Raw genomic sequence first — 22,114 nt, 5'->3', positions numbered from 1 at the left:
TTTCTCATGCTTCAACTAAATAAAGTATATATAGTTTTGTACATGAAAAGATCGGATTCTGATTTGATGTAAATATATATGTATAGTGGGGGGTGGTGGGGGCTATCTCTTACTTGTCTCTGCAAGTTTTCCATAATCGGACGAAACCCTATTCAGTCTCCTTCACATTTTTCTAAATTTGTTTTAATAAAATTTGATTGACGAGTATTGTGCGCCTTAAATTTGGTAAACAATAATAATAATAATAGCAAATAGCAACCCCTTTTAAGTTAACAAGTCTATTGAACCATAGGTTTGTAAACAAACCCCTTTGATATCAATTTTGTGAGTTGAATTTAGATTCTTCAATTAAAATGATTTAACTCAACCACTTGGGTGATAACCTAGCTGATGAATCTCTTTTGGGTCAAACCATATAGACTCAAAAAATCTTGAGTTTGGTTCTCCCTATGAGCAATATCATTATGATCACGCACTGGGTTTTAGCCAAACTTACTATATCATTAGGTGGGGAACTTCTGTATGCGCGTACCGAACAATCCAAGTTTAGGTCTATATCGAATATCCTAAAGGCAAACTTGTATGGCGTTGTTATCAATTAAAAAAAAAACCTAACTCAAACTAACTTTATTAGTGTTTCACATATTTTTACCTTAAGAAACCAAGTCTTTGATGAAGTAAATCAAGTCTTCTATTACTACTATTCGCTAACGCAATCGATTTAACTCAATCATTTGAGTGATAATCTAATTGATGAATCTCTTTGGTGTGAAATCATATAGACTCGAAAAGTCTTGAGTTTAGTTCCCACTTAGAGTAAAACCCTCGTGGCCACGCATTGAGCTTTGCAATAATTTACTATATCATCATGTGAGAAATTTTTGTGCACACATACGTGTTTGACAATTCAAATTAAGACTTACATCAAATATCTAAAAGGTAAACTTATATTCTGTCATTCTCGGAGGTAAACTTATATGCTGTCATTCTCGGTTAAGAAAATTAGCTCAAACTAACTTTATTAGTGTTTCACATATTCTTACAAATTAAGAAATCAAGTCTTGATGAAGTCAATCAAGTCTTTTGTTGTTATTGTTTTTTTTTTTTTTTGACTTGAGAAACTAAGTCTTTGGTGGGCCGTAGATGAAAGGTCTCATGGGCCATCACAAACAAATTTTTGAAAATTCTCTTTGAATTAAAGAGTTAACAACAGCCAATGTGGGGCCCAAATACCTAAATCTAGTGAGATCTAAAATTTGATTCTGGATGACCAAATTAAGGTAATATGGGTCAAGGAGATCTCTTGAAGCAAGATCTCTTTAGTTAGATAGGACCCACTTTTCTTCTTACAAGTCAATTATATAAAAAAGCAACAGTGTAGTAGCAGTAGTACACTAGTTCTACCATTATAGACAGTTTTTGCAATCCAAAAGCATCAAAATAAATTAAATATTTAAAAAAAGAAAAGAAAAAAAAAAGGGTAGGCAATAATCACACTTTTCCTTTTGTTTGATCATATACAAGGATTGCATAAAAAAATTATGAGATGGTTGGTTCATATGATGTGTGAGTATAGAGTCTATTGAATAAATCATGCATTATATATGTCCATGCTACAATCATGACTGGTTTTCAAACAACAACCTCCAGTTAATCATGCATTTGACGTAACTTAATTATTTATTAATACTATTCGCTAATGCTAAACGACTTTTTTTTTTTTCTCCTCTGTGATCTTCTTTCCAATTCTCAAAATTTCTGTCGCTCTAACCTTCTGTAGGGGTAGAGAATCGTCGACTGTGCTATCGGAGGCTCTGGAGAAGTCAAAATAGGAGAGCATGTATTCATCTTGTGGTGGTCTAGTGGACTTACTACTTAGATGCTTTCAACAATATCCGCTCTGCACTTGGTCACCCATCTTTTACCGATGACATCGATAGTTGAAATATTAAGATGATATTTAAACTATTTAAATCTAATTACAAACTTAAATAAGAATGTATTTACATAAATATTATATAAATTTATCTCTCTATATATATATATATATTTATATATATATATATCAGATATCATGTAAAAAATCAGATTCATGAATCATGGTACCTAAAAACCAGAACCGGATAATCAAAGGCAACGATGTCCGTGACAGTGACGTGATCTGACGGTTCATGTGCAAGCACGTCAGATCCACAGGAAACCACTGTAGGCAGAACACGTGGCCGACAAGGAGCGGGACCCATACACGGGTGTGAAAGTACTATTGAAACAAAGAAATGATCAACTTTTCTCCTCGATGGGGACAGATTCGACACTTTGGCGAGATTCGGGCCCACAAAGATTTGGTATTCGGGGCGTTTGACCCCACCCACACCACAGTTTTTTTAAAAAAATTGGGGTTGTGGGCCCAATTCAAATATTATTACATGCAATCCATTATTTAGACATGTGGTCCAATTTTTCCTTTTCAGTACTCAAAATTCTAATTATTTTGTTGGTCTCATGCAGCTCTGTTTATTAATTTTTAATTCCTTTTTCTTTTAATTTATTGAATTCAAATTAATTTAATTATCTTCTCCTATTAAATTTCAAATAAGGGAAATAAAAATCAGTGTAAGTCAGTGATTCAATGCAATTGAAGGGTGTGGGGAATACAAAAATTATGGTCAACCATGTGTAGTTGATAGTTGCATAGTTTTTATTGCAATAAATTAAATTAGGAGTTGTTTTCCACTTTTCCAATGAGGAATTGGTTTAGTTAAGAAATCAATATATATATTTAATTGACTTGTGTGGTGTTCTATGTAATTAGTTTTGAGTATTCACGGGTTAAGGGCCCCTGCAATAACAATTATTAATCAGACGTACAATTTATTTTTAAAATTTGGTAAACAAAATGAACGTTTGTGATAGTCATTGTAATGACTTCTACATCAGGGCTCTCGTATAGACCGATGACTTGATTCTCATGAATCTAGAAGGAACAACTTTTCTTCACATAGACCGATAGCCTTATAATATTTGTAACTATCAAGAAGAAGAAATTTTTTTTATTAAATTCAAAGATTGAGAAAGCGCCATTTATCACATTATTTTAAATTGGAATTAACATTAAAAAAAAAGGAAAAAAGAGATTGGAATGACTTTTCAAGTCATATTAATTAGTATTTTTATTAATCGGGTCCCATTTGTCCGTTGAAAATTCAATACCATAAAAATCCAATAAAAGAATAATCTACCTATGAAAGAGTCACATCCCTATATATAATGCGGTGATAAATATACCTATATGTGGAATTGTCACATCCCTACATATTAGTTGGAACAAATTGATCCAACCAAGAATTACTTACAAATTAATCGAGCATCCAATGTAAAAGTTATATTCTCACCAGGAACAATATCTTTACGGCCACGTTATAAGTTTTGACCCATTTATCGTGTTGTCAGGTGAGAAATTATTGTGCACGCAGTCCTGACAACCTAAGTTTAGACCCATATCAGATGTCTCTGTTGTCAGGGGGGAATTATTGTGCGTGCAGTCCTGACGGCTTAAGTTTAGGTCCATATCGGATGTTTAAAGGAGAAACTTGTAGAGTGTCATTCTCGGTACTAAAAAATGAATAATTTTGAAATTATATTTATATAATAAAGCTGAGTAGAGAAATTAAGTTAATGATGAAAAAAATATAACTAATTAAAGGGTGATTAGTAGTTTAATTAGTTAGCACAACTTTTTCAAAGTCTTTGGGGATATCAATTATGAAACCTACCCAACAAATAAATAAAAAGAAAAACAGTATGATGAAGAAATAGAGGAAACAAAGATCTCCGGATTTTCCTTAGCAATCAAACAAAGTCCAAAACCAAGAAAAATAATACAAAAAAACAAAAGAGTGAGAAAGAGAGAATGATATGAGTGGTTGTACCCAACACTAGTTGTTGTATTATATACAGAATCTAAGAAGAGATCACATTTTAGCACAAAAAACACCAACAACAACACAACACACAATGACAGTAACCTTGCTAGCTCATTTGTTGCTTCTCACCTACTTCTAATAAAAACTACGGCAACCACCACCACCATCACCACCACCACCACCACCACAATCTCTCTCTCTCTCTCTCTCTCTTATTTTTTGACCAAATGGAGTTGGTATTGGATCATTTGGATGTTGCAGACAAACAACAACAGCAACATGTTGAAGAGCAACAGGAGGAGGAAGAACAAGAAGAGCAGCATTTTCATGTATTGGCAGTGGATGATAGTGTTGTTGAAAGGAAGCTTTTGGAGAGACTTCTTAGAGTGTCTTCTTATCAAGGTACTTGTTAATTTCAACAGTAATTTTCTTATCAAGATGTGAATTACAGTGAACAAACATTTTATGTGCTGGGTATATATATATATATATCCATCAGATCATATATATAACTTTAATTATTTGTTTCAAGATTTTTCTGGGTGTTTGATTGTTTTAGTCCTTAGTTTGTATGTGTTTGAGGGTGTATATATATATGTGTGTGCAGTGACTTGTGTGGATTCAGTAGATAAAGCTCTTGAGTACCTGGGTCTTCTTGACAAAGATTCTACAGCTTCTCCCTCTTCTTCCTCCAAGTCAATACAACAAGAGGTAAGGAACTCTCTCTCTCTCTCTCTCTCTAGTTCTTAACAATCTGATTTCACTTGTTTTATAATCAACATTTCAACTCACATTTTAGTCTAATCAATTTTATAATCAAGCCCCACAATTTAAGGTCTTGTTTGGTTCAGCAATTGAAGCGGCCATCTCTCAGGAGTTTTATATAATCATTTTTTTTTTGTCAAACACCCATTAACATCTGATGATCACCTCTTCAACAGCAAATGGATTTCATGAACTAATCTTGTATCTAGGCAAGAAATATGGAGGAGCTGGATGATATAGGGTTTAGGCCACAGTTATCATTTATGGTGTAAGAAATCATGAGATTACTAGTCTTTGGTCCCCATATCTTCAATGTGACTGTAAAAACAAAACGAAAGAATTTTTTTTTTTTTAAAAAAGGAAAAAGAAGTCTGAAAGACTAACACAAACCAAACAAAACACTGGAGTTTCACATGCAGCAGAGAAATAGGGTACCTTTTGGGGAACCACCTGGGATGGAGAGTCGTGACGCCATTGCTCAGACACATAGATTCTATTGTTGTCCCTGTATTTTTAATAATTATTGTTTCCCATTGACTCATACTGCACCAAGGACCTGATCTTCCAGGACCAAGACTGTCATTTGCTGGAATCTTTTAATATTTAATTTTCTGCATTTCCTTTTTTTCCCATTCTTTGCTACTTTCAATCTTTATTTTTTTCTGGATTTATTTGATTGAATGGTCAATGCAGGGAAGTAGAGTAAACTTGATCATGACAGACTTTTGTATGCCTGGGATGAATGGCTATGATTTATTGAAACGAGTCAAGGTAAAAATAAAACACCCCAAAACCCATAGAAACTGTACTGAATTAATGTGGAAGTTTTGGATATATATGTATCTGTAAAAATATTTGTGTACAGGGATCTTGTTTGAAAGATATTCCAGTAGTGGTGATGTCATCAGATAACATACCATCCATAATCACCATGTGAGTTTCTCATTCCCCTCTGATTTTTCTCATAAAGAATAGAACTTTTTTTCACATAGATTAATGGGTTGGGATAATAATAGGTGCTTGGAAGGAGGAGCAGAGGAATTCTTGTTGAAACCAGTTGAGTTATCTGATTTGGAGAAGCTTCAGCCTCACCTGTTAAAGTCCCTGGACAATGCTTGTAAAAGCACCGACACTTTCGGCCAAAATGAGAATGACAACAGCAGCAATAAGAGCAGTAATCAAAGTAACTTTAGTAAAAGGAAAGCGGTAGTTTCTCCACAGATAACAGACCGGAGACCTAAAGTTCAAGGGCTTGCTTTTGTATGAAACTTCTTCTAGCTTTCTGCTTCTAATACACGCATGGATCGTGTCTGCTTGTGGCTGATAATTTCAGAAACTGAATATGCAAAAACTTCCAACAATTTATGCAGAAAATAAGTACAAATTGCGCAATGAAAGAGCAACTGGTGCAGCCTTGCAATTCAGGAAAGGAAAAGGTTCTTTTATTCAGTAACCACAGTCGTCACTAACCATCACTACGTTCTAAGAAATTGAAAATCTGAACTCTTTCCATGGTTCATGTGAATAGGGGACTTTCCGATTCCAAACAGTTTCTCACATTCATCACTGTGCAAATGATGGAATTCTGCTAAGCAATAAGCAACGAGTAACAAAAAAAAAACACAGAAGCACATTACTACTTTTTGTTCCCCCTACGATAACTTATTGTTTTGATGAAGTAAACATTATTCCGCTAGGCCAAGCTAAACAACTCTAACATCGTTTGCCCAAAACTGATCTAAGACTGTAAATAGCAACTATATTAAAGTTCGTCCTTTCCAGGTTCCTCTGAGCTGGTTTCCTTGATGGGTTCCTGGGCAGCAGTTTTATCATCCCGATACTTCTCAATAAATTCCATGATACCTTCTTTTGTCCTATCGCCATCGTACTGTGTCAATTTTCCGCTAGCTGAACTGAAGTACAGGGTTGGGTAACCTTTGACTTCAAAAGCATCACCTGGGATGTCATTTGCAGTTGCATCCTGAAAATCACCCAAAATGAAAGTGCATTAACACCACATTCCTCTTGCATAAAAGACAAGCTAATGCATCTCCAGCACCGCTGTTTTAATAAGGATTATATTTTGATCTCACACCGAGGAAAAAAGATCTAATAATGTTTCTGAATGCATGGTTGTGAGGAAAGAGTTCTTTATTAGGATCTAAAGAAATATGTTCTCGGAACCAAATAGCAGTCTTCTTCATGGTGCTAGAGTGGAGGTTCACTTCAAGGACCAATACCACTAAAGAGTGGAGAATAATTTGTAGAGCCACGTTAAAAAAAAATTCATCAATTCAGTACTTCACAAGTTTTAAATCTTTCAACAAAGGACTGTAGCATTTGTGTCCCAACACAAACAAGGCTAACATGAGGAAATGATGTTCTGACAATGCATCCTCCTATTAACAGTCTATGGCATACAATAATGCACCAGAGCATGACTTGAGAGTTATGACTTAAAAGATACAAGTTCAAACCTGGACACAAGAATAAAACTTACCAGCTTTGCAATGACAACGTTGGGATCGCTTTCATATGAGATTGCTACTTCATCCAAAATTGGAGCCAACTTTTTGCAATGTCCACACCATGGCGCATAGAACTCCAGCAGAACTGAAAAATAAAAAATGTCGAATGCAAGACTTTTTACATAAGAATCTAGTACTCCCATTGGTAATGTTGTAACTTGCAACAGCACAGTGAGTATCAAATTTTCTTGATAAATAAATTTATTCAACTTACATAAGGAACCTAGAAATAAAAATCAAAGGACATTCCACAGAAATAATATTAGCTGTCCAACAAAGTTAATAAATACTATGAGGCTCTGAGCCAACACCCCATAACTCAGATAACATATAGACAACATCTAAAAGGGCCAAAGTTACACAGCGATATCAGAGATCAAGAAATGCTTATGGTCTTTTTGGAATTAACAACTACATGGGCCGTATTTCATGGATGCTAAGTTGCTTCCCCAATCCCCATCCAACCTTGGTCAACTTGCATGACATTGAAGGATAGGCAAATAATTATCTTGTGTTCCCTAACTATTATCTTCAAAATATTATAGATCTCAGCGATAACAATATATGAGGAAATTATAATTTCTGGAGTAGTAGTTCAAGGAGAAAACTACAGAAACTGATCAGAGAAGCAATTCCTAAGCTTGCAATATCAATGGCTAATGAGAACTCTGCAGAAATCACACACCACATTCTAAAGGAACAATAAAGACAGGAAAAAAGTTAGAAGTGGAGGAAGTAATCACACACCATTTTTACCGGACTTGAAAACAATGTCCTGAAGACTTTCAGAAACCACAACTTTCACAGGCTCGTCATTCGTTTCTGGGATAGGTTCTGACTTCTTGAATGGTGGAACATTCCCATCCTGCATATATTATTTGAGCAATTTTTTTTTATTTTTTATAGTTAACTTAACACTGGCAACCAACCCCAGGCTTTATCTGAAGTTAGGAGTACTCGTGTCACCAAAAACATGTACAAACCCAGTGAAATGCCAACCAATTATCACCAAAAAGTAAACTTCAACTATCTATAACCAAGACAGAAATTCTCTTTCCATTGCAAACCAGTTAAGCAAGTACAAGTATTTACCTTGTACTCCATTATCCAAGAAGCAACCTGGTCAGGCTCCACATTTGGCTTCAAATATTTCTGACCATCATTAGCCTGAATGATGATGAGAGGCACTTGCGACTCTTTGAGTCCAAAATACTGTTCATTCAAACAATTAGAGTAAATACATGTAAAAGGAAATGTTGCAAGCGCAACCTAAAGCACACACTGGCGGACTAAACAAAAACTGACCTGGAAGGCACCTTGACTGGCCTCAAGATCTCCAACTAGAAAGCTTATGCCCTTCCCTTTGTATTGCTCAGCAACTTCACGATATTTCGTCTTCAAAGCTTCCGCAACTTCATTGGTAAAGTTCATGAATAACATTGCCTGCCAATTAGAAAATTATATTTAGCAGAGTAAAATATTAATACAAGGGAAATTATTTTTTACATTTAATCTTCATGCACATTATTCTAATTTTGTCTTAACCTTACAGTTATTGTAAGGTGTATATTATATTAGTATAAATGAATAATGCATGGTTCATGTGATCAAGCCCTATTCACTCCCAACAGACAAAGCCAAAAAGGGTTATATTAAACAAAATTTGATTTTGATCTCATTAAAACAACACATATCACGGCTGCAAAGCAATAAATTAGCATTTGTTTACAGGAGCGAATGAATAAATTTTAGTAAACACAAAAGAGGAGAAGGCCTGCTGGATCATATACCTTCACATTTGGGCTGTTAAAGAATTTGGCAACAAAAGGATGATTGTTTGGGTCCTTATCAAAGATAGTGACAGTTGGCACAGTAGTTTCTTCAACAAATTTCTCCAAAGTATCCAGATTAAAATCCTGGGGGCATATAACACTGTTAAGATAGTTCACTGTACACAGTATCATGGAGTTCTTAATACAAAATAATCCCAACTATAAAAAAAAATCCAAAACCTAGTAGAGTGTATGCACCTTAACATCAACAACAAGTTCATCAAACGGCTTGAACAGCCTAATCAAAGGCCCAGCCACAGATGATTCACCACGTGGGAGGTACTTAACATCTGAAGCATGACCAAACTCATAGTCAGAGCGCAACTTCTCAGCCAGAGCAGTGTAATTCTCAAACTCCTCCCCAGCAAACTTTGCAAACACGCCAACCTGCAAAAAGATGTATAGATCGTTCATAACAAGGAAAGCCATAGAAATATTTGATAAAAAAGTGTCATAAGAAAAACAGAGGATAGCTTACAATAACAATGTTCTTGTCAGTAATAAGTTTATTAGCATCTTCAGTAGATTTTATCTCAGCAGAAGCTGGACCACTTTGCTTCTTTAAATAGTCAACAATACCATCTGCCTCACGAGGTCCCTTGTACTCCTGAACACCCTTCCCACCATTTCTAAAAATTTTAAGGGTGGGGAAACCCTGGATCTCATGCTGGGTACCAATCTTTCTGTTAGCTTCATCACTTGCATCAATTTTCGCTAGAACAATAGGAGGATCATGACTACTTAATATTGATGCTGCTTTCTCGTACTACAAAAATATATTAGTACGTCATTAGCCAAATATGCAATCTAACTTTCAAACAATTTCAAGTCTATGAAAAAAAATCCAAACATAAACAATGGACCAAATGAATTACCTCAGGAGCGAGTTTCTTACAGTGGCCACACCTATAACACAATGAAAGGTCGGAAACGAGATTAGCCATGTGAGAAAGATCAACATTTTTAGGTCAGAGTTACAGTACTTAAAATACCAACAAAAAACATATGAATACTAAGCAGTATTTTACAGAGGCGCCAAGGGTAGTTTTACAACTATCATTCTCATGATGCAATTGCAGTCATGCATACATCATAGATTTGCTTGCAAACTCCTTGCACATAAATATATCATCAGTATAATCCTATTCACCCTCATTTGGAAATCCACACGACAAACATATTGACTCACAAATAAGAAAAGAAAAAAAAAAACATATGCCCCTGCAAGGGCTTCTGAAGTTAAGTACCCATAATTGGAGAGGAAAAAAAATAATTAGGCCCCTTCATGTCAATAGATTGAATGATTCAATTTGAGGGCGAAACAGAATCAGCATGGAAAATTGGGGAAAAAAGGTATAACCATTTATGAAAACAAAAGTTACACCTCCAATAGAGAAGTCAACAAAAGCTATCTAGCATAACTCCAGATCCTAGATCCAATTCAACATAGCAACTCATAACGTGAACGCAAACATACATATACATAAACATAGATACATCATACAAGCACAGACACCTATAAATGCACGCATCTCCATCAGATAGCAAAATTAAGAACCGATAATCCATCAAACGAAGATTTTAAAGTCGCAAAAACCAGAACCAAGAAAAAAATAGATCAATCAATTATACCACGGAGCGTAGAATTCGACGACGATGAAATCATGCTTGCCAACAACGTCATCAAAGTTGGAGTGATCCAACGTCAACACATGCTCCTTCGATTCAGCCTCTTCAGCGGAGATCGACGAAGCGATCAAAGCGAAAACAAAGACAGCGGACCAAATCGAAAGCCTACGCCCCATCTTCGTAGATTTCCTCTCCCTAAGCTTTCGCTGCGGTGTCTGTGCTCAGTGGGGAGTCAAGTCCGTGGGTTTGGGGGTTTATAAAGGAGATATGTGAGCGGATAGAGAACGAGACAAATATGGCGTTACCACGTGACGACACGTGTCCATATTTACAGATTTCACTCTCTAGAGTAGATATATATCGAGTACTCGCTCCAGAAATCGTTAATGTCCACGTGGAGTGATTTGATTGGAGATGTAGTGTCACGGTATCCTGTTATAGAAGGCTTAATTACCCAAGGAAAATATAGGAATGTATATCTTCAAATTTTGGATGATAAATCTAGAAATATAGGGCAATTATATAAACATATTTAGATATTGAATATGGTTTAATAAGGTAATATATTAATATTTGGATTCTGTGGAGCATAAAAAAATCGAAAAAGCTATTTGTCCCAACAACTGTCTATGATCCCAGTTACTGAGATGTATGGAGGAGATTAAAAGTGTAAGTGAGGGCCCCACTTGCACTTTTAATCTCCTCCATACACCTCAGTGACTGGGATCATTGGGACGAGTAACAGGGTTGAAAAAAAAACACTGAAGGCTGTGGACAACTCCTTGTACTGGTGAGCTGCTCAGATTTGAGTGAGATCGTCATCTCTTGTTGAAAGAGAAATCAAGATCGTTCGGCAGTCATTTGATGATTTTCAGTGTAATACGGTGTCTTCGGAAGTGCCCAACGATTGCTTTTGAGTGTTTTGTGTCTTTCTGTATTTTTTTTTTGTTTTTTTAATCTTTTTGGTTGTACTTTATTTTTATGCTGGCCCCAAATGCCTACGGGTCTCAATTACTTAATTTATTGGGTATGAATACAATCATGTCTATCATATTTTTTTAAAAAAATCCATTATTTAGCTTTTTCTTTTTATATTTGTTCTTGGACGACAAGAACAAAAACTTTTATTGTGTTTTTAACATCATCAATATGCTTGAATTCATAGTGATGTAGGTTTTTTTTTTATTTATCTTATCTTTTTTCCCAAAGATTTTGATAAAAGTTTAAGATTGAACAAAAAAACTGTAGTGAACACAAATTACACACTGACAGAACACTTCAAAATAAGACTCATCTGTTCGGCTAGAACTCTTTCGGATATTTTTTTGTAAGTTGGATATTCTCTTTTCCATCACCAAGGACGGAGCCACATAGGCCCCAGGGGCCTCTGAATTTTTTTAAAAAACCATATCTATATATATATATATATATATATATATATATATATATATATATGATTTGAAAATAACTTCATGCTCAACAAGTGTTCGTTTATATATCCAAACGAATATAATAGGTATAAGTATATATTGTATGGAGTTCTTGGGATTAATTCACCAAATTGTGTAGTATGTATGAATCATGGGATAACTTGGTTTTGTGTTAGATTACACATTGTGATCATGTTTTCTGAAGCATCCACTCCATGTTGGCGAAGCCGCGAACAACAAATTGTTCCTCCAATTCAGTTAATCTTTCGCATTTTGTGGTGTGGGGCATAACAAATAACCACAATAGTACAAAAAAGAAACCACAATAAATAAGATGTAGTGCGATTTATTGTGTTGGACGGAGATTCCTATTAAATGATAGTTTGATTGTATATATTGAGAAAAATGTGTTTAATGATGTCAATAATGAAGCTATCATACAACACTTCCAAAAAATAAAATAAAAAACGTTGCGAACAGTTATAATTTGTAACATTTTTTATAAGTATATCAATAAGAATTTATATTTGATATGGTTATAGTCCTGCAAAACTAATTATATTTACTAGTCTTACCGTTAACAAATGACACACAATTTAAAGCCTAGCTAAGTTCCATGATGAGAGGTAATGGGTTCGAGTTTGGAGATGAGATATTATCCTGAAATAAATAATATGTGAGGCGGGCCCAGGCCTTGGCGCATATTACCTTAACTAGGAAAACAAATAGTCTCCACAAAAATGAAAACCCTAAGAAAATTCATTGATAGTGTGACCTAGTGGTAAGGAGTCCTGTAATCTCTCCCACTAGTTTAAAATCTATTGGAGGCATGAGCCCAAACATAAATATTTGCGTGTTTGGTTTTCGTGATTTGTGGGCTATTGCATAGTCCCGATGATTTACACAGTACACATCCAAAGAATAATAACTAAGGGTTCTATCGTTATAAAAAGAGAGTCTATGAAAGTAAGAAATCATAACTAATTATATTTATTAGTCTTACCGTTAACCAATAGACGCCCAACCAAACAACAATGTATCTGTTTGACAGTGTGTTTGCATTACGTTCAGGTGCACCTCACCTCACAGCACCACAGTTTTTTGTGACACGTCAAACGCTTTTACAACAGAATTCACCTCACAGCACCATAGCTTTTTACCTCGCAGCACCTCACCTCACCTCACAGTACTCCCTAAAGCTTACAATATATGTTGAATTGTCCCACGTAATCAAATTAGATCAATTATTTTATTTTAGATTAATGTACAATAATGTAAACGTTAAGTGATTTTATATTAATATTATTAGTCATCTAATATAACCGTAATTTAGATACGTCAAACGCACCTCACAGCACCCCACCACAGTTTTAAAAGTGATGCGCCAAACAGTTTTTACGTTCCAACTCACCTCACAGCACCACAGTTTTATAACTCACAGCAGTTAACAACACTCCCAAAACAACACCATGGAAAAGGGGCAGGTTTGTAAGGCGGACAACCAGTGAGGTCAAAGCCCACTCTAAAACAAGCAGCTAAAACGGTTTTTTTTTTTTCAATTTATTCTTTCTTTTGTGATATGATTTTCTTCATCAATGCTGTAAACTAAAGTATAGCATAAAACATCTACCCAGATTAAGTAAAGATGTCTCTCTCTTTCCAGGTGAGATAATTTGTGTTAGTAGCATTAGTTTGTGTTTGTTTCGTGATCTGAAATGGATTTAATTCTTTCTTCCTGGTTTTAGTGTATTCCCCAAGTTTCAAAGGGGTTTCAAGAAGAAGCCCGTCACCTAATCAAGAAAAATCAAAACCAGTAACTGTTCTTCTTATCTTCTTTTTCATGTTATGAGATCATTAACAAAGAATGAAGATTTATTTGGAGTATGCCAATTTTTCTCGGATAACTGCAAAGGTCTAATTGCCAACACTTCAGGGTATTAGCTGGAATACTTTTTTGTTAATAATTTCTTTTGTTATGAGCTATATTGCTGCTTACATGTTGCCATGGAATCTAATCAGATGTGAGGAGAGTGCACTGTAGGTATGATTTAAAATTTCAAATTGAGTTATTATTTAGTGCTGTAATTCTCATTTTTGTTTGCACGTTCTGACCCAAAGGTGAGGGGGACTGTGCGTCATGGGTAGAACAAGCATGTTCATTGAAGAGAATCCAAGCTTGGCCACTAAGCAGAGAATGATGGAGTCAAATAAGACAAAAAAAAAAGAGAGATCGTTTTCATAGTCACATGTTTTTTTCTTGGTGTGTGACAGGGAATTGTAAAATTTTCATCCTAAAACACCCACCGCAACGCGCGGGGTAACTACCCAGTTTCATATACGAAGTATGTAAGAATCAAATTGACAACTTCTAGAGGGACTCCCACTCAACCGTTAAACTAGAGTTGATTCCCAAGAAAGCATTTGTAATTGCAATATCAGAGCTCATGCAGAAACAAGTCGTTCATCATATTTCATGCAAGATCTTTGTACTGTTGTCTACTTCACAAAACATATCTCAAGTATATAAGAATGAGAGAGAGAGACAGAACAAGATCTTGTTCTCTAAAATATATCACTCAAAATTTTGATCATGTTCCAACTGAAGTCTAAACCTAACTACACTCCTTCCATACAGTCCACTAATAAGATTATCCACCTGCTACCAATTAACCAATAAATGAATTTCTATATATACAAAGTCCTATTGTACTACTTGAAGTTGTAGCAAAAACTATACTATTGAAACAAAGAAAATTTGAGTCCCTATTTGGGACTCCCTGACCGACTTGTACCTCTCACTTACAATTTCTGTCAGCAAGAGTTCCATTATCATCTTCTACAATGATCCTATATATGTGGTAAGGGTACAAGGAAGGAAAGCCTCGGGCTCCCAAGGTTTGCATTCGCAATATGGTTGCAGACCTGTCCAGTCCAGGAGGTCTGACAACGGAAGTAGCAACCAGAGAAAGAGCACATAGGAGCTCGAAGAGATGAGTTACCTGCTCAATGAGAAACCACGCAGAGTATACTCACTGCAGATGTCGATAGCACTTTGTTCATAGTCATACTTCCACCATCTCCAACTACTCCGAGTGTTACTGTACTTGTAAGACCACAACTTATGGGATGATACATTTAATTATGAATTCCCTATGAGTCTTTATCATTATCCAACCTGATTTGCTCATGAGCTTTCATAATCTCTGAAGTGAAACTGCTCAGAGCCTCAAAAATAGGGATTAATCCAGCTTGTAAACTACTAGATGCTGCAACATGAACTAGTTTAATGGCTTCCTTATGCCGGGCTCTCTCTTCCTCTAACTTCTTCCTCATTGAATCCAAATCCACCTTTAGATCATCTAGTGGTGAAACTCCACTTCCAGAAGGAACCTTAGACACAGCGGTTCTTTCTGATAGCCCATCACGCTCTGTCTCCATTTTTTCCCTTTCCATTCGTAAAGTTCTGAGTTGTGTTTCAAAATCCTTTGAGAGATATTCTGCCTTGATCCTTTGACGTTGTTCATCATCTAGCCTTTCCCATAACTGGTGCAAGCTTGAAGCAAAATCAATCATCGTGTTTGCCACCCCTTTCTCAGTAATTCTATCCATTGCCTGGCACCAATCGTTACAAATCATGAAAACTGGAGGCGCTCCAATCCGGCCAGGGGAGAAGGGAACAATTCCATCAGGGGTTTCCTCAGGCTCGTACAGAAGGCACCTTTTAAGCCACTCATTTATGGTGTCAACATAGGATTTCTGCGTGTTAATCCAATTGTTGAAGCGGTTGCACCAATTCAAAAGTTCCATTTCAAGATCAAGAGTAGCTTTCATACCAGAGTCTCTTCTGAAGCCACCTCTTGCTTTCAAAGAGCGAGCTTTGCTCTCCATTAGAGCCTGGAATTGTTTCTGATGGCATTTGAACATAGACTTCCACATTGTCGTCAATCTGCAGAAAGAAGTAGTAACTAATATTCTCTTCAAAATTCCAAAACATCAAGCACTTTGAGGCCAAAGCTCAAAACATGGAAAACATAAAATGCAAAACAGACACAAAACAGAAAATATAAAATGGTTTGCAAACCAAGCAGCACCAAAGTAGGCTGTGGACCTGTGGTCGTATCACCTAGTACTTTAATTCCAATTCTTTAGAGAAAAGGGGAAATGAGAAAACAGCTATAAAGGCAAGTAGAAATTTCTGAGGAGAACTAGGCAAGCCTCTTGAATTGAATTATTCTTCAAACGAGAAACTAATAATCTCATACCCGCGAATCAATTCAGTGAGTTGGGGCTGTAATTCTTCATCCCTTAACTTGTGTATCCTCCTTGATATAGCATCAACACCTCTGATGCTGATATTGATTTTCGTCAACAACTTATGCACTGAAGCCTGAGCAAAATCAATCTTACTGGCTTCTGCTCCTTTTTCATCCAATGTTCTAAGTTCTTTGCACTTCTTTTCATAAATAATGCGCAGTTTTTCTTCATCCTACAATATTAGAGCCACACCAATACACTTAAAATAACAAACAATCAATGAATCATATAGTAATGAAGCTGCAATTGAAACATCCAGAATATCCACAAAACTAAATCAATTTGTTTTTTTTAACTATTCGAGAACCATGAGAATTTATGTAAAACAAGCACCCTCTAGAAATGCTAATGTGATAAATGCTAATTTCCTAATAAATTCAGAGGTTTTAAAGAATCAGAAATTCCAAATAATTAATAGGCCAATGACTCATATAACTTAATTTAGCTCATGGAAGACTATTTATCACACATTTCCAAATAATCTGGGGTACCCCATTCTGAGGCCCTTAACTGCGTCTTCTTATGTCAATCAAGCCACTTAAGAGTTCAGCGAAGGGCAGGGGTAACGTGGGGGACCACTAGAGTCCAACCACCATTAAGTTTATTAACACGGCAAGACCTTTTTAAGCTTTCGCTGCCGAAACTCTCTAGTCTCTAACTTCAAACTTCTATGTCGTAATTGTAGCAACTGAGAATAGTTCCCTTACAACTGCAAAAGCATTGAATTTTGAAATATAATAATTTGATAATTTTAGAGGATAAAACTTCGAATCACATAGAGGAAAGAATATTATATGCTTCAGATACTTAAGAACTAGAAAACTAATAGGTATAGGGAATTAGTTGACATACAGAAAATGACTCCCCAAAATTAAAAAATGACAATTTTCTAACAAATTGCTATTTCAAGTGCATGGACTATTAGTACACTTGTTAAAGAGAAAACGTAGGAAACAAAGAGAGCATATAGCAACCATGAAACCAATCTGTTATAGTTCAAAAAACTGAGAAAAAAAATTTTGCTTCATGAATTTAGTCTTACGCCAATCACGATTGCACATAAAAATAGGGGGTAAAGGCCAAAAATATAGGGAGAGAAAGAAAAACATGGCAAAGGAGTGCTAGGCCAGTAAATAAAAGGGCAGCATGTAAAGAAATCTATGATGAAGACATTGCAGAGCATTCAAAACCAAAGAGAAAAAATACATGGCCACGTGACACTAAGGAAGGTAAGAAAAAGGTCGATGCAAGCAACCTTGCCTCTACATTCAAGAAGTTATTTTGTCATCCGAACTTGAGAAACCAAAAACACAATGAATTGACCTTGTGAAGATGCTAAGGTCCCTCCTCATGATAGAGAGAGATGGCTGAAGGATATAAATGTCCACGAAAATATGCAGTATCTTGGGACAAATAATTTGCATTCTCTTTAGTTCCTTGTCAAAATGAAAAGAAAATGAAAAGCTCCAATACCTTAACTTCCTTATACAGTTTCTTTTCCCATGCATATAGTTTCTCTAACGTGGACGAAAGGTTTCCTGACTTGATATCGAAGTCCTTCCCGGGCTCTCCACAGTATGCTTTGGCCATTTTCATTGTCTTAGAACTTAGTCGTAGTGATGATCTGGCTGGATGTGAAGATAACATGGAAGGTGCCACAGAATACAAGATCCTGGAAAAGATCACTGTATAAAGATGCATAAGTTTCAATGACGCAGCACGGTAACACGTGCTCATAAAAATTAAACTCAAACATACATCTGGTTATGTAATAATGGAAGCCACAATTGTTCCAGGTGAAAAATGTCTAGTAACACATTCGTATAACTTTGCTGCCTAATGTTATCATGTTTACTTCTCAGGTGTCTCACAACCCAGAGGGTGCGGCAGAGCCAGAGTGACCTCAGAAGTCAGGAGTTGGCCAATGTTCTCAGGCACATGCGTAAAGGCATGATTAGTTTCACAAGCTCACGGTTCTGACCTTAGTAAACTCCATCCTACAGAGGCAATGATTAGTTTCAAAAATCTCACTGTATTTACCATAGTAGACACCATCTTACCAAAATAGACATCCGATTTAAACAACCAGGTAAAACATCACATTTGACTACTGAGGAAGGTACAATCCAACTATGAGGTACATCAGCATGTGCTACTTAAGATTATGTCTAGTGTAAAAAAAGAACAGCCAGCATTTTAACAATCCTTGATTCAGTGTTCCTCATTGACAGGCTTTCATTGCCAGTAAAATAAATGGGAAAAACTATGACCAGTATAGAATTAAAACAAAATGCAGTTTAATGCGACAATTCTAGCATATTGTTTTAAAAGCTGTTTCACATTGCTCATTAAGAAAAAGAATATCCTCTTTAAAGAAAGTGTTAAAGAAAGTGCTTAGTTTCAACATATGAACCAAAACTTTCCCATGCGAGTGCTTCTAATGGAAGGACATAAAAACTCCATCATCCAGATGCATTATGAATGCAATTGCCAAACTCATGTTACAATACACAGTTCCACTTGTGCTCACAAAGGACCCCCTCAATGCAATCAACAGGAAACTTAAATAAACTATCTTCAATATCACAAATTTTTGAAACATGAAAAATCACAGAAAAATAATAGCAAAACACAGCAAGAGGCTAAACCAAACAATGATCAAAACAGCAGTACCTTTGAAGATAGGGCTCCTATGCTGATATGGCAGCTTGTCCACCTCTAGCAACAATGCCACAGCCTTGCCATAACTAGAGGCAATCTCAAATTCATCTCTTATTTCTTTCACAACCTCCTGAACGTCCCTTGTACCATGGGCTGACAATGTCGTTACGCTACTTGGCATTGAAGATTCCACGTCCATCGCTGCAGGCGATGCCTCCTCAACCTCAAAACTAACACTTTTCCTCTTTGCATACTCCTCTTCAGTGCTCCTTGACACAATAGTATCGGGACTAAATGGAGTATCAGAGCTAAGGCTGCCACTACTACTCTTAATCCCTTTAGCTTTCACTGACTCTGTGAACTCACCACTACCCATTTGCATCGGTATTGACCTTGAAGTACCCTCACCCGAATCTACATTTATATTCCTTTTGTTTTTATTAAAAACTTCCTCATTGGATTTTTTCTTAGCTTTGTGAGTTTCTTTAAGAACTTCCTGCTCTGTCTCTTCTTCCAAATCAGGAATACCTTCCCTCTCCCTCACCTCATTTGAATCGGGACTGCTTGCAGATGAGAATTTACCCTGTGGATAACCATAACCTGAATAAGCACCAGTAGCATCATAAGTATCGAACACATTGAGAAAATCCCAATTAGACACTCTTGGAGGCGACGGCGGTGCAGGTGGGGGTGGCCTTTCTGGGCTTGGCTGCGGATAACCACTGGGCTGGGGCGGAAGGGAACCCATTGGATACCCGAAAAACCCACCATTGCCATAGGAACCCGGATATGCGTACGAATTTGTACTCGGGTCGTACACCACTGACTGCGACGGAGTAGCAGACTTTTTCATGTAATACATGTATGGATTCGGATTACCTACAGGAGGACCCCAACTATAGCCGCCTTCTTGAGGAGGATAGACTGGATAACTATAAGGATAGAAATAATTAGGAGGAGGAGAAGCAATGGAAATGGGAGGTGCCACTCTTTCAGGGCTGATTTCCTCAGTGTGAAGGTGACCCGAAGAAGAACCCCTCTCAGAATCCGAATCCGAGTCCGACAAATGCAAATGCGAATCTTCAATGTCATTCTCCTCGTCTTCGTCTTCTAATTTAATATGATTACTATCAACTGAATGTGAAATTGATGTCGAAGACGATGAGATCTTGTTCTTGTCTTTCGATTTAGACGATTTCCCTTCGTCAGACGGCAGAGTCAGAACAGGAGATCCCGGCGAGGACCCAGAACCAATAACGAGCTCTTCGTCGACAAATTTCCGGATGGCCTCGCCGACATCGGTCAGGGAGTGAAAGTAGGAAACGTGTGCAGCGGCGAGAGCGTAGCGGTGGTGGGAGGCGGCCTTGATGAAGTCCCTACGCTCCCTGCAGAGAGTAACTACCGGCAAGTCGTCAACCTTGGATCCTCCACAGCCCATAGCAACAACAATAGAAGTTCCAAATCAGCATTCATGGTGCCGCCTGTCCGTACAAATGCAGAGAAACACGAAGCATCATGGTTCAGTAATTGACGGTAGATCCAATGATGATTATAAGAGAGTGAAAAATCGAATGCAAATCAAATAAACCCTAACACAGAAGAATCAGTCATGAGAACCACCATGAATTATCAATTATGTATAATACAACATGGGGATTCGAAGCAAGAAAGAAGAACGTGAAATCTGACCGTTGAAGTTGTTGAGATCGACAGAAGAGCATCCATGCAGCAGCAGGGGACAAGAAGGGTTTTGAATTTGATGAAAACTGAGATATATGCTGGGTTTTTGGTTGGTATGTGAATTATTATTATCGTATTCTGTAAAATATTAAATAGTAAGTACATAGAGATGTGTGAAGTTAAGGGGGAGGGAGAGATCTGTCAGAGGGAGAGAGAGAGAGTGAATGAAGAAAGAGAGAGAGGGATCTGTCTTCTTCTTCTTCCTCTTCTTCTTCTGTGAAGAGAGAGGGGGAGGGAGAGAGAGTTGCAGAGGAGGAGGAGTCAGAACTCAGAAGAGAGGAAGACTCGAGGAACGCGCGCATTGGGCTCTCTGTTATCTCCCCTTGGTAACGGACCTTGGTCATTATTACTTCCATTTTTGGTCTCTTTTTTTGTTTATTGCGTTTTATTTTTTACTTTTTTACCCTCTGTAAGATTTTTACCATTTTTACTGACAGCATTATACAGTTTGTATTGGAATTTACAATCCAATACAAATCAACAATATTATCATATTTGATTGTCCAATTCCTGTGGATACATCAAATCTGTACGACTTTCTTTTTCTAAGAGGTCATTCATCCCAATAATGCTCTCGCAGAAGCGTGTTTAACTACAAAGTCACTAGGGGACAATGTTATTCAAGAAAACACGTAGTTGATGGTTAGAAACTAAAATCTATATGTTATCGAATTGAAATTCTAAAGAAATACAAAATATTTCTCATTTGATTTCTAAATGATTTTGATTTAATGAAGAGATCTTGGTTATGGTGATGCCTGTTAATATTGAATTAGTTGTGTTCTTTTTGAATATTGATTTAGGTAACTTCCATGGGAAATTATGGAAGCAAATAATTGTTATCATGATATAATATTAGGGCAATTTTGTATCATGATAATAATTAATAAATGATCCAAATAAATAAATAATCACTCCATATTTGTTTATTTATTTTATTTATTTTTATGACAGGCTGCTAGTAGGACAATATTGGCAGGTCCTAATTGAGGGAGCATCCTATGTCCTCTAAAGAAAGAAAAATAAATGTGTAGAGTGTGGTAGGGTAAACCATCATCTTTTCACATAATTTATAACCTTCTATTCTACCATGCATTAAACAAAGTTACAGTGGTTTAGTTAGGTAAAAGTAAGTGATTCTTTGTTGAATCAACTAAGAAATTAACCTTCTAGTTTGGGCATAAGAAATTTACAGTGGTTTAGGTAAAAAGTAAGTAAACTTTCTTTGAATTAAAAGCATCCATGATCCATCCTTACATAATTAACATTTCTACTTTACAGTACCATAAAAA

The 22,114-nt window shown here is 36.4% G+C and overlaps 3 protein-coding genes across 3 annotated transcripts; 1 reads left to right on the top strand and 2 right to left on the bottom strand.

Moving 5' to 3' along the window:
• The first annotated feature begins 3,956 nt into the window (after positions 1–3,956).
• On the top strand, positions 3,957–6,309 carry LOC120017040 (two-component response regulator ORR9-like). Its single transcript, XM_038870088.1, has 5 exons — positions 3,957–4,325; positions 4,531–4,634; positions 5,382–5,459; positions 5,554–5,621; positions 5,705–6,309. Exons 1-5 carry the CDS (start codon positions 4,151–4,153, stop codon positions 5,952–5,954), a joined length of 675 nt encoding a protein of 224 aa, XP_038726016.1. The 5' UTR covers positions 3,957–4,150; the 3' UTR covers positions 5,955–6,309.
• Positions 6,129–10,926, bottom strand: LOC120017039 (protein disulfide-isomerase). Its single transcript, XM_038870087.1, has 10 exons — positions 10,681–10,926; positions 9,924–9,954; positions 9,527–9,814; positions 9,247–9,435; positions 9,007–9,132; positions 8,522–8,659; positions 8,309–8,428; positions 7,964–8,081; positions 7,189–7,301; positions 6,129–6,669 (listed from the first exon to the last, which is right to left on the bottom strand). Exons 1-10 carry the CDS (start codon positions 10,851–10,853, stop codon positions 6,451–6,453), a joined length of 1,515 nt encoding a protein of 504 aa, XP_038726015.1. The 5' UTR covers positions 10,854–10,926; the 3' UTR covers positions 6,129–6,450.
• Positions 10,927–14,552: 3,626 nt separating this feature from the next.
• On the bottom strand, positions 14,553–21,171 carry LOC120016881 (protein ALTERED PHOSPHATE STARVATION RESPONSE 1). The gene is made up of 5 exons (XM_038869847.1): positions 20,772–21,171; positions 19,095–20,563; positions 17,895–18,106; positions 16,370–16,593; positions 14,553–16,053 (listed from the first exon to the last, which is right to left on the bottom strand). Exons 2-5 carry the CDS (start codon positions 20,518–20,520, stop codon positions 15,258–15,260), a joined length of 2,658 nt encoding a protein of 885 aa, XP_038725775.1. The 5' UTR covers positions 20,521–20,563; positions 20,772–21,171; the 3' UTR covers positions 14,553–15,257.
• Between the last annotated feature and the right edge of the window lie 943 nt (positions 21,172–22,114).

Source organism: Tripterygium wilfordii, chromosome 15 (genome assembly GCF_013401445.1).
Source record: "Tripterygium wilfordii isolate XIE 37 chromosome 15, ASM1340144v1, whole genome shotgun sequence".
NCBI lineage: Eukaryota > Viridiplantae > Streptophyta > Magnoliopsida > Celastrales > Celastraceae > Tripterygium > Tripterygium wilfordii.
Note: the sequence above shows the minus strand (reverse complement) of the source record. Positions and strands in the feature narration are given on the sequence as shown.

Bases quoted from the DNA above. Each gene is read 5' to 3' on its own strand.
- LOC120017040 (XM_038870088.1), top strand. From the start codon at position 4,151: ATGGAGTTGGTATTGGATCATTTGGATGTTGCAGACAAACAACAACAG. The intron at 5,460-5,553 runs GTAAAAATAAAA...ATTTGTGTACAG, and splicing joins ATTTATTGAAACGAGTCAAG to GGATCTTGTTTGAAAGATAT. The intron at 5,622-5,704 runs GTGAGTTTCTCA...GGATAATAATAG, and splicing joins ATACCATCCATAATCACCAT to GTGCTTGGAAGGAGGAGCAG.
- LOC120017039 (XM_038870087.1), bottom strand. From the start codon at position 10,853: ATGGGGCGTAGGCTTTCGATTTGGTCCGCTGTCTTTGTTTTCGCTTTG. The intron at 8,429-8,521 runs GTCAGTTTTTGT...TTGAATGAACAG, and splicing joins CCAGTCAAGGTGCCTTCCAG to TATTTTGGACTCAAAGAGTC. The intron at 6,670-7,188 runs GTAAGTTTTATT...GGTGATTTTCAG, and splicing joins ACGTTGTCATTGCAAAGCTG to GATGCAACTGCAAATGACAT.
- LOC120016881 (XM_038869847.1), bottom strand. From the start codon at position 20,520: ATGGGCTGTGGAGGATCCAAGGTTGACGACTTGCCGGTAGTTACTCTC. The intron at 16,594-17,894 runs GTATTGGAGCTT...CTAATATTGTAG, and splicing joins AACTGTATAAGGAAGTTAAG to GATGAAGAAAAACTGCGCAT. The intron at 16,054-16,369 runs GTATGAGATTAT...TTCTTTCTGCAG, and splicing joins CTCACTGAATTGATTCGCGG to ATTGACGACAATGTGGAAGT.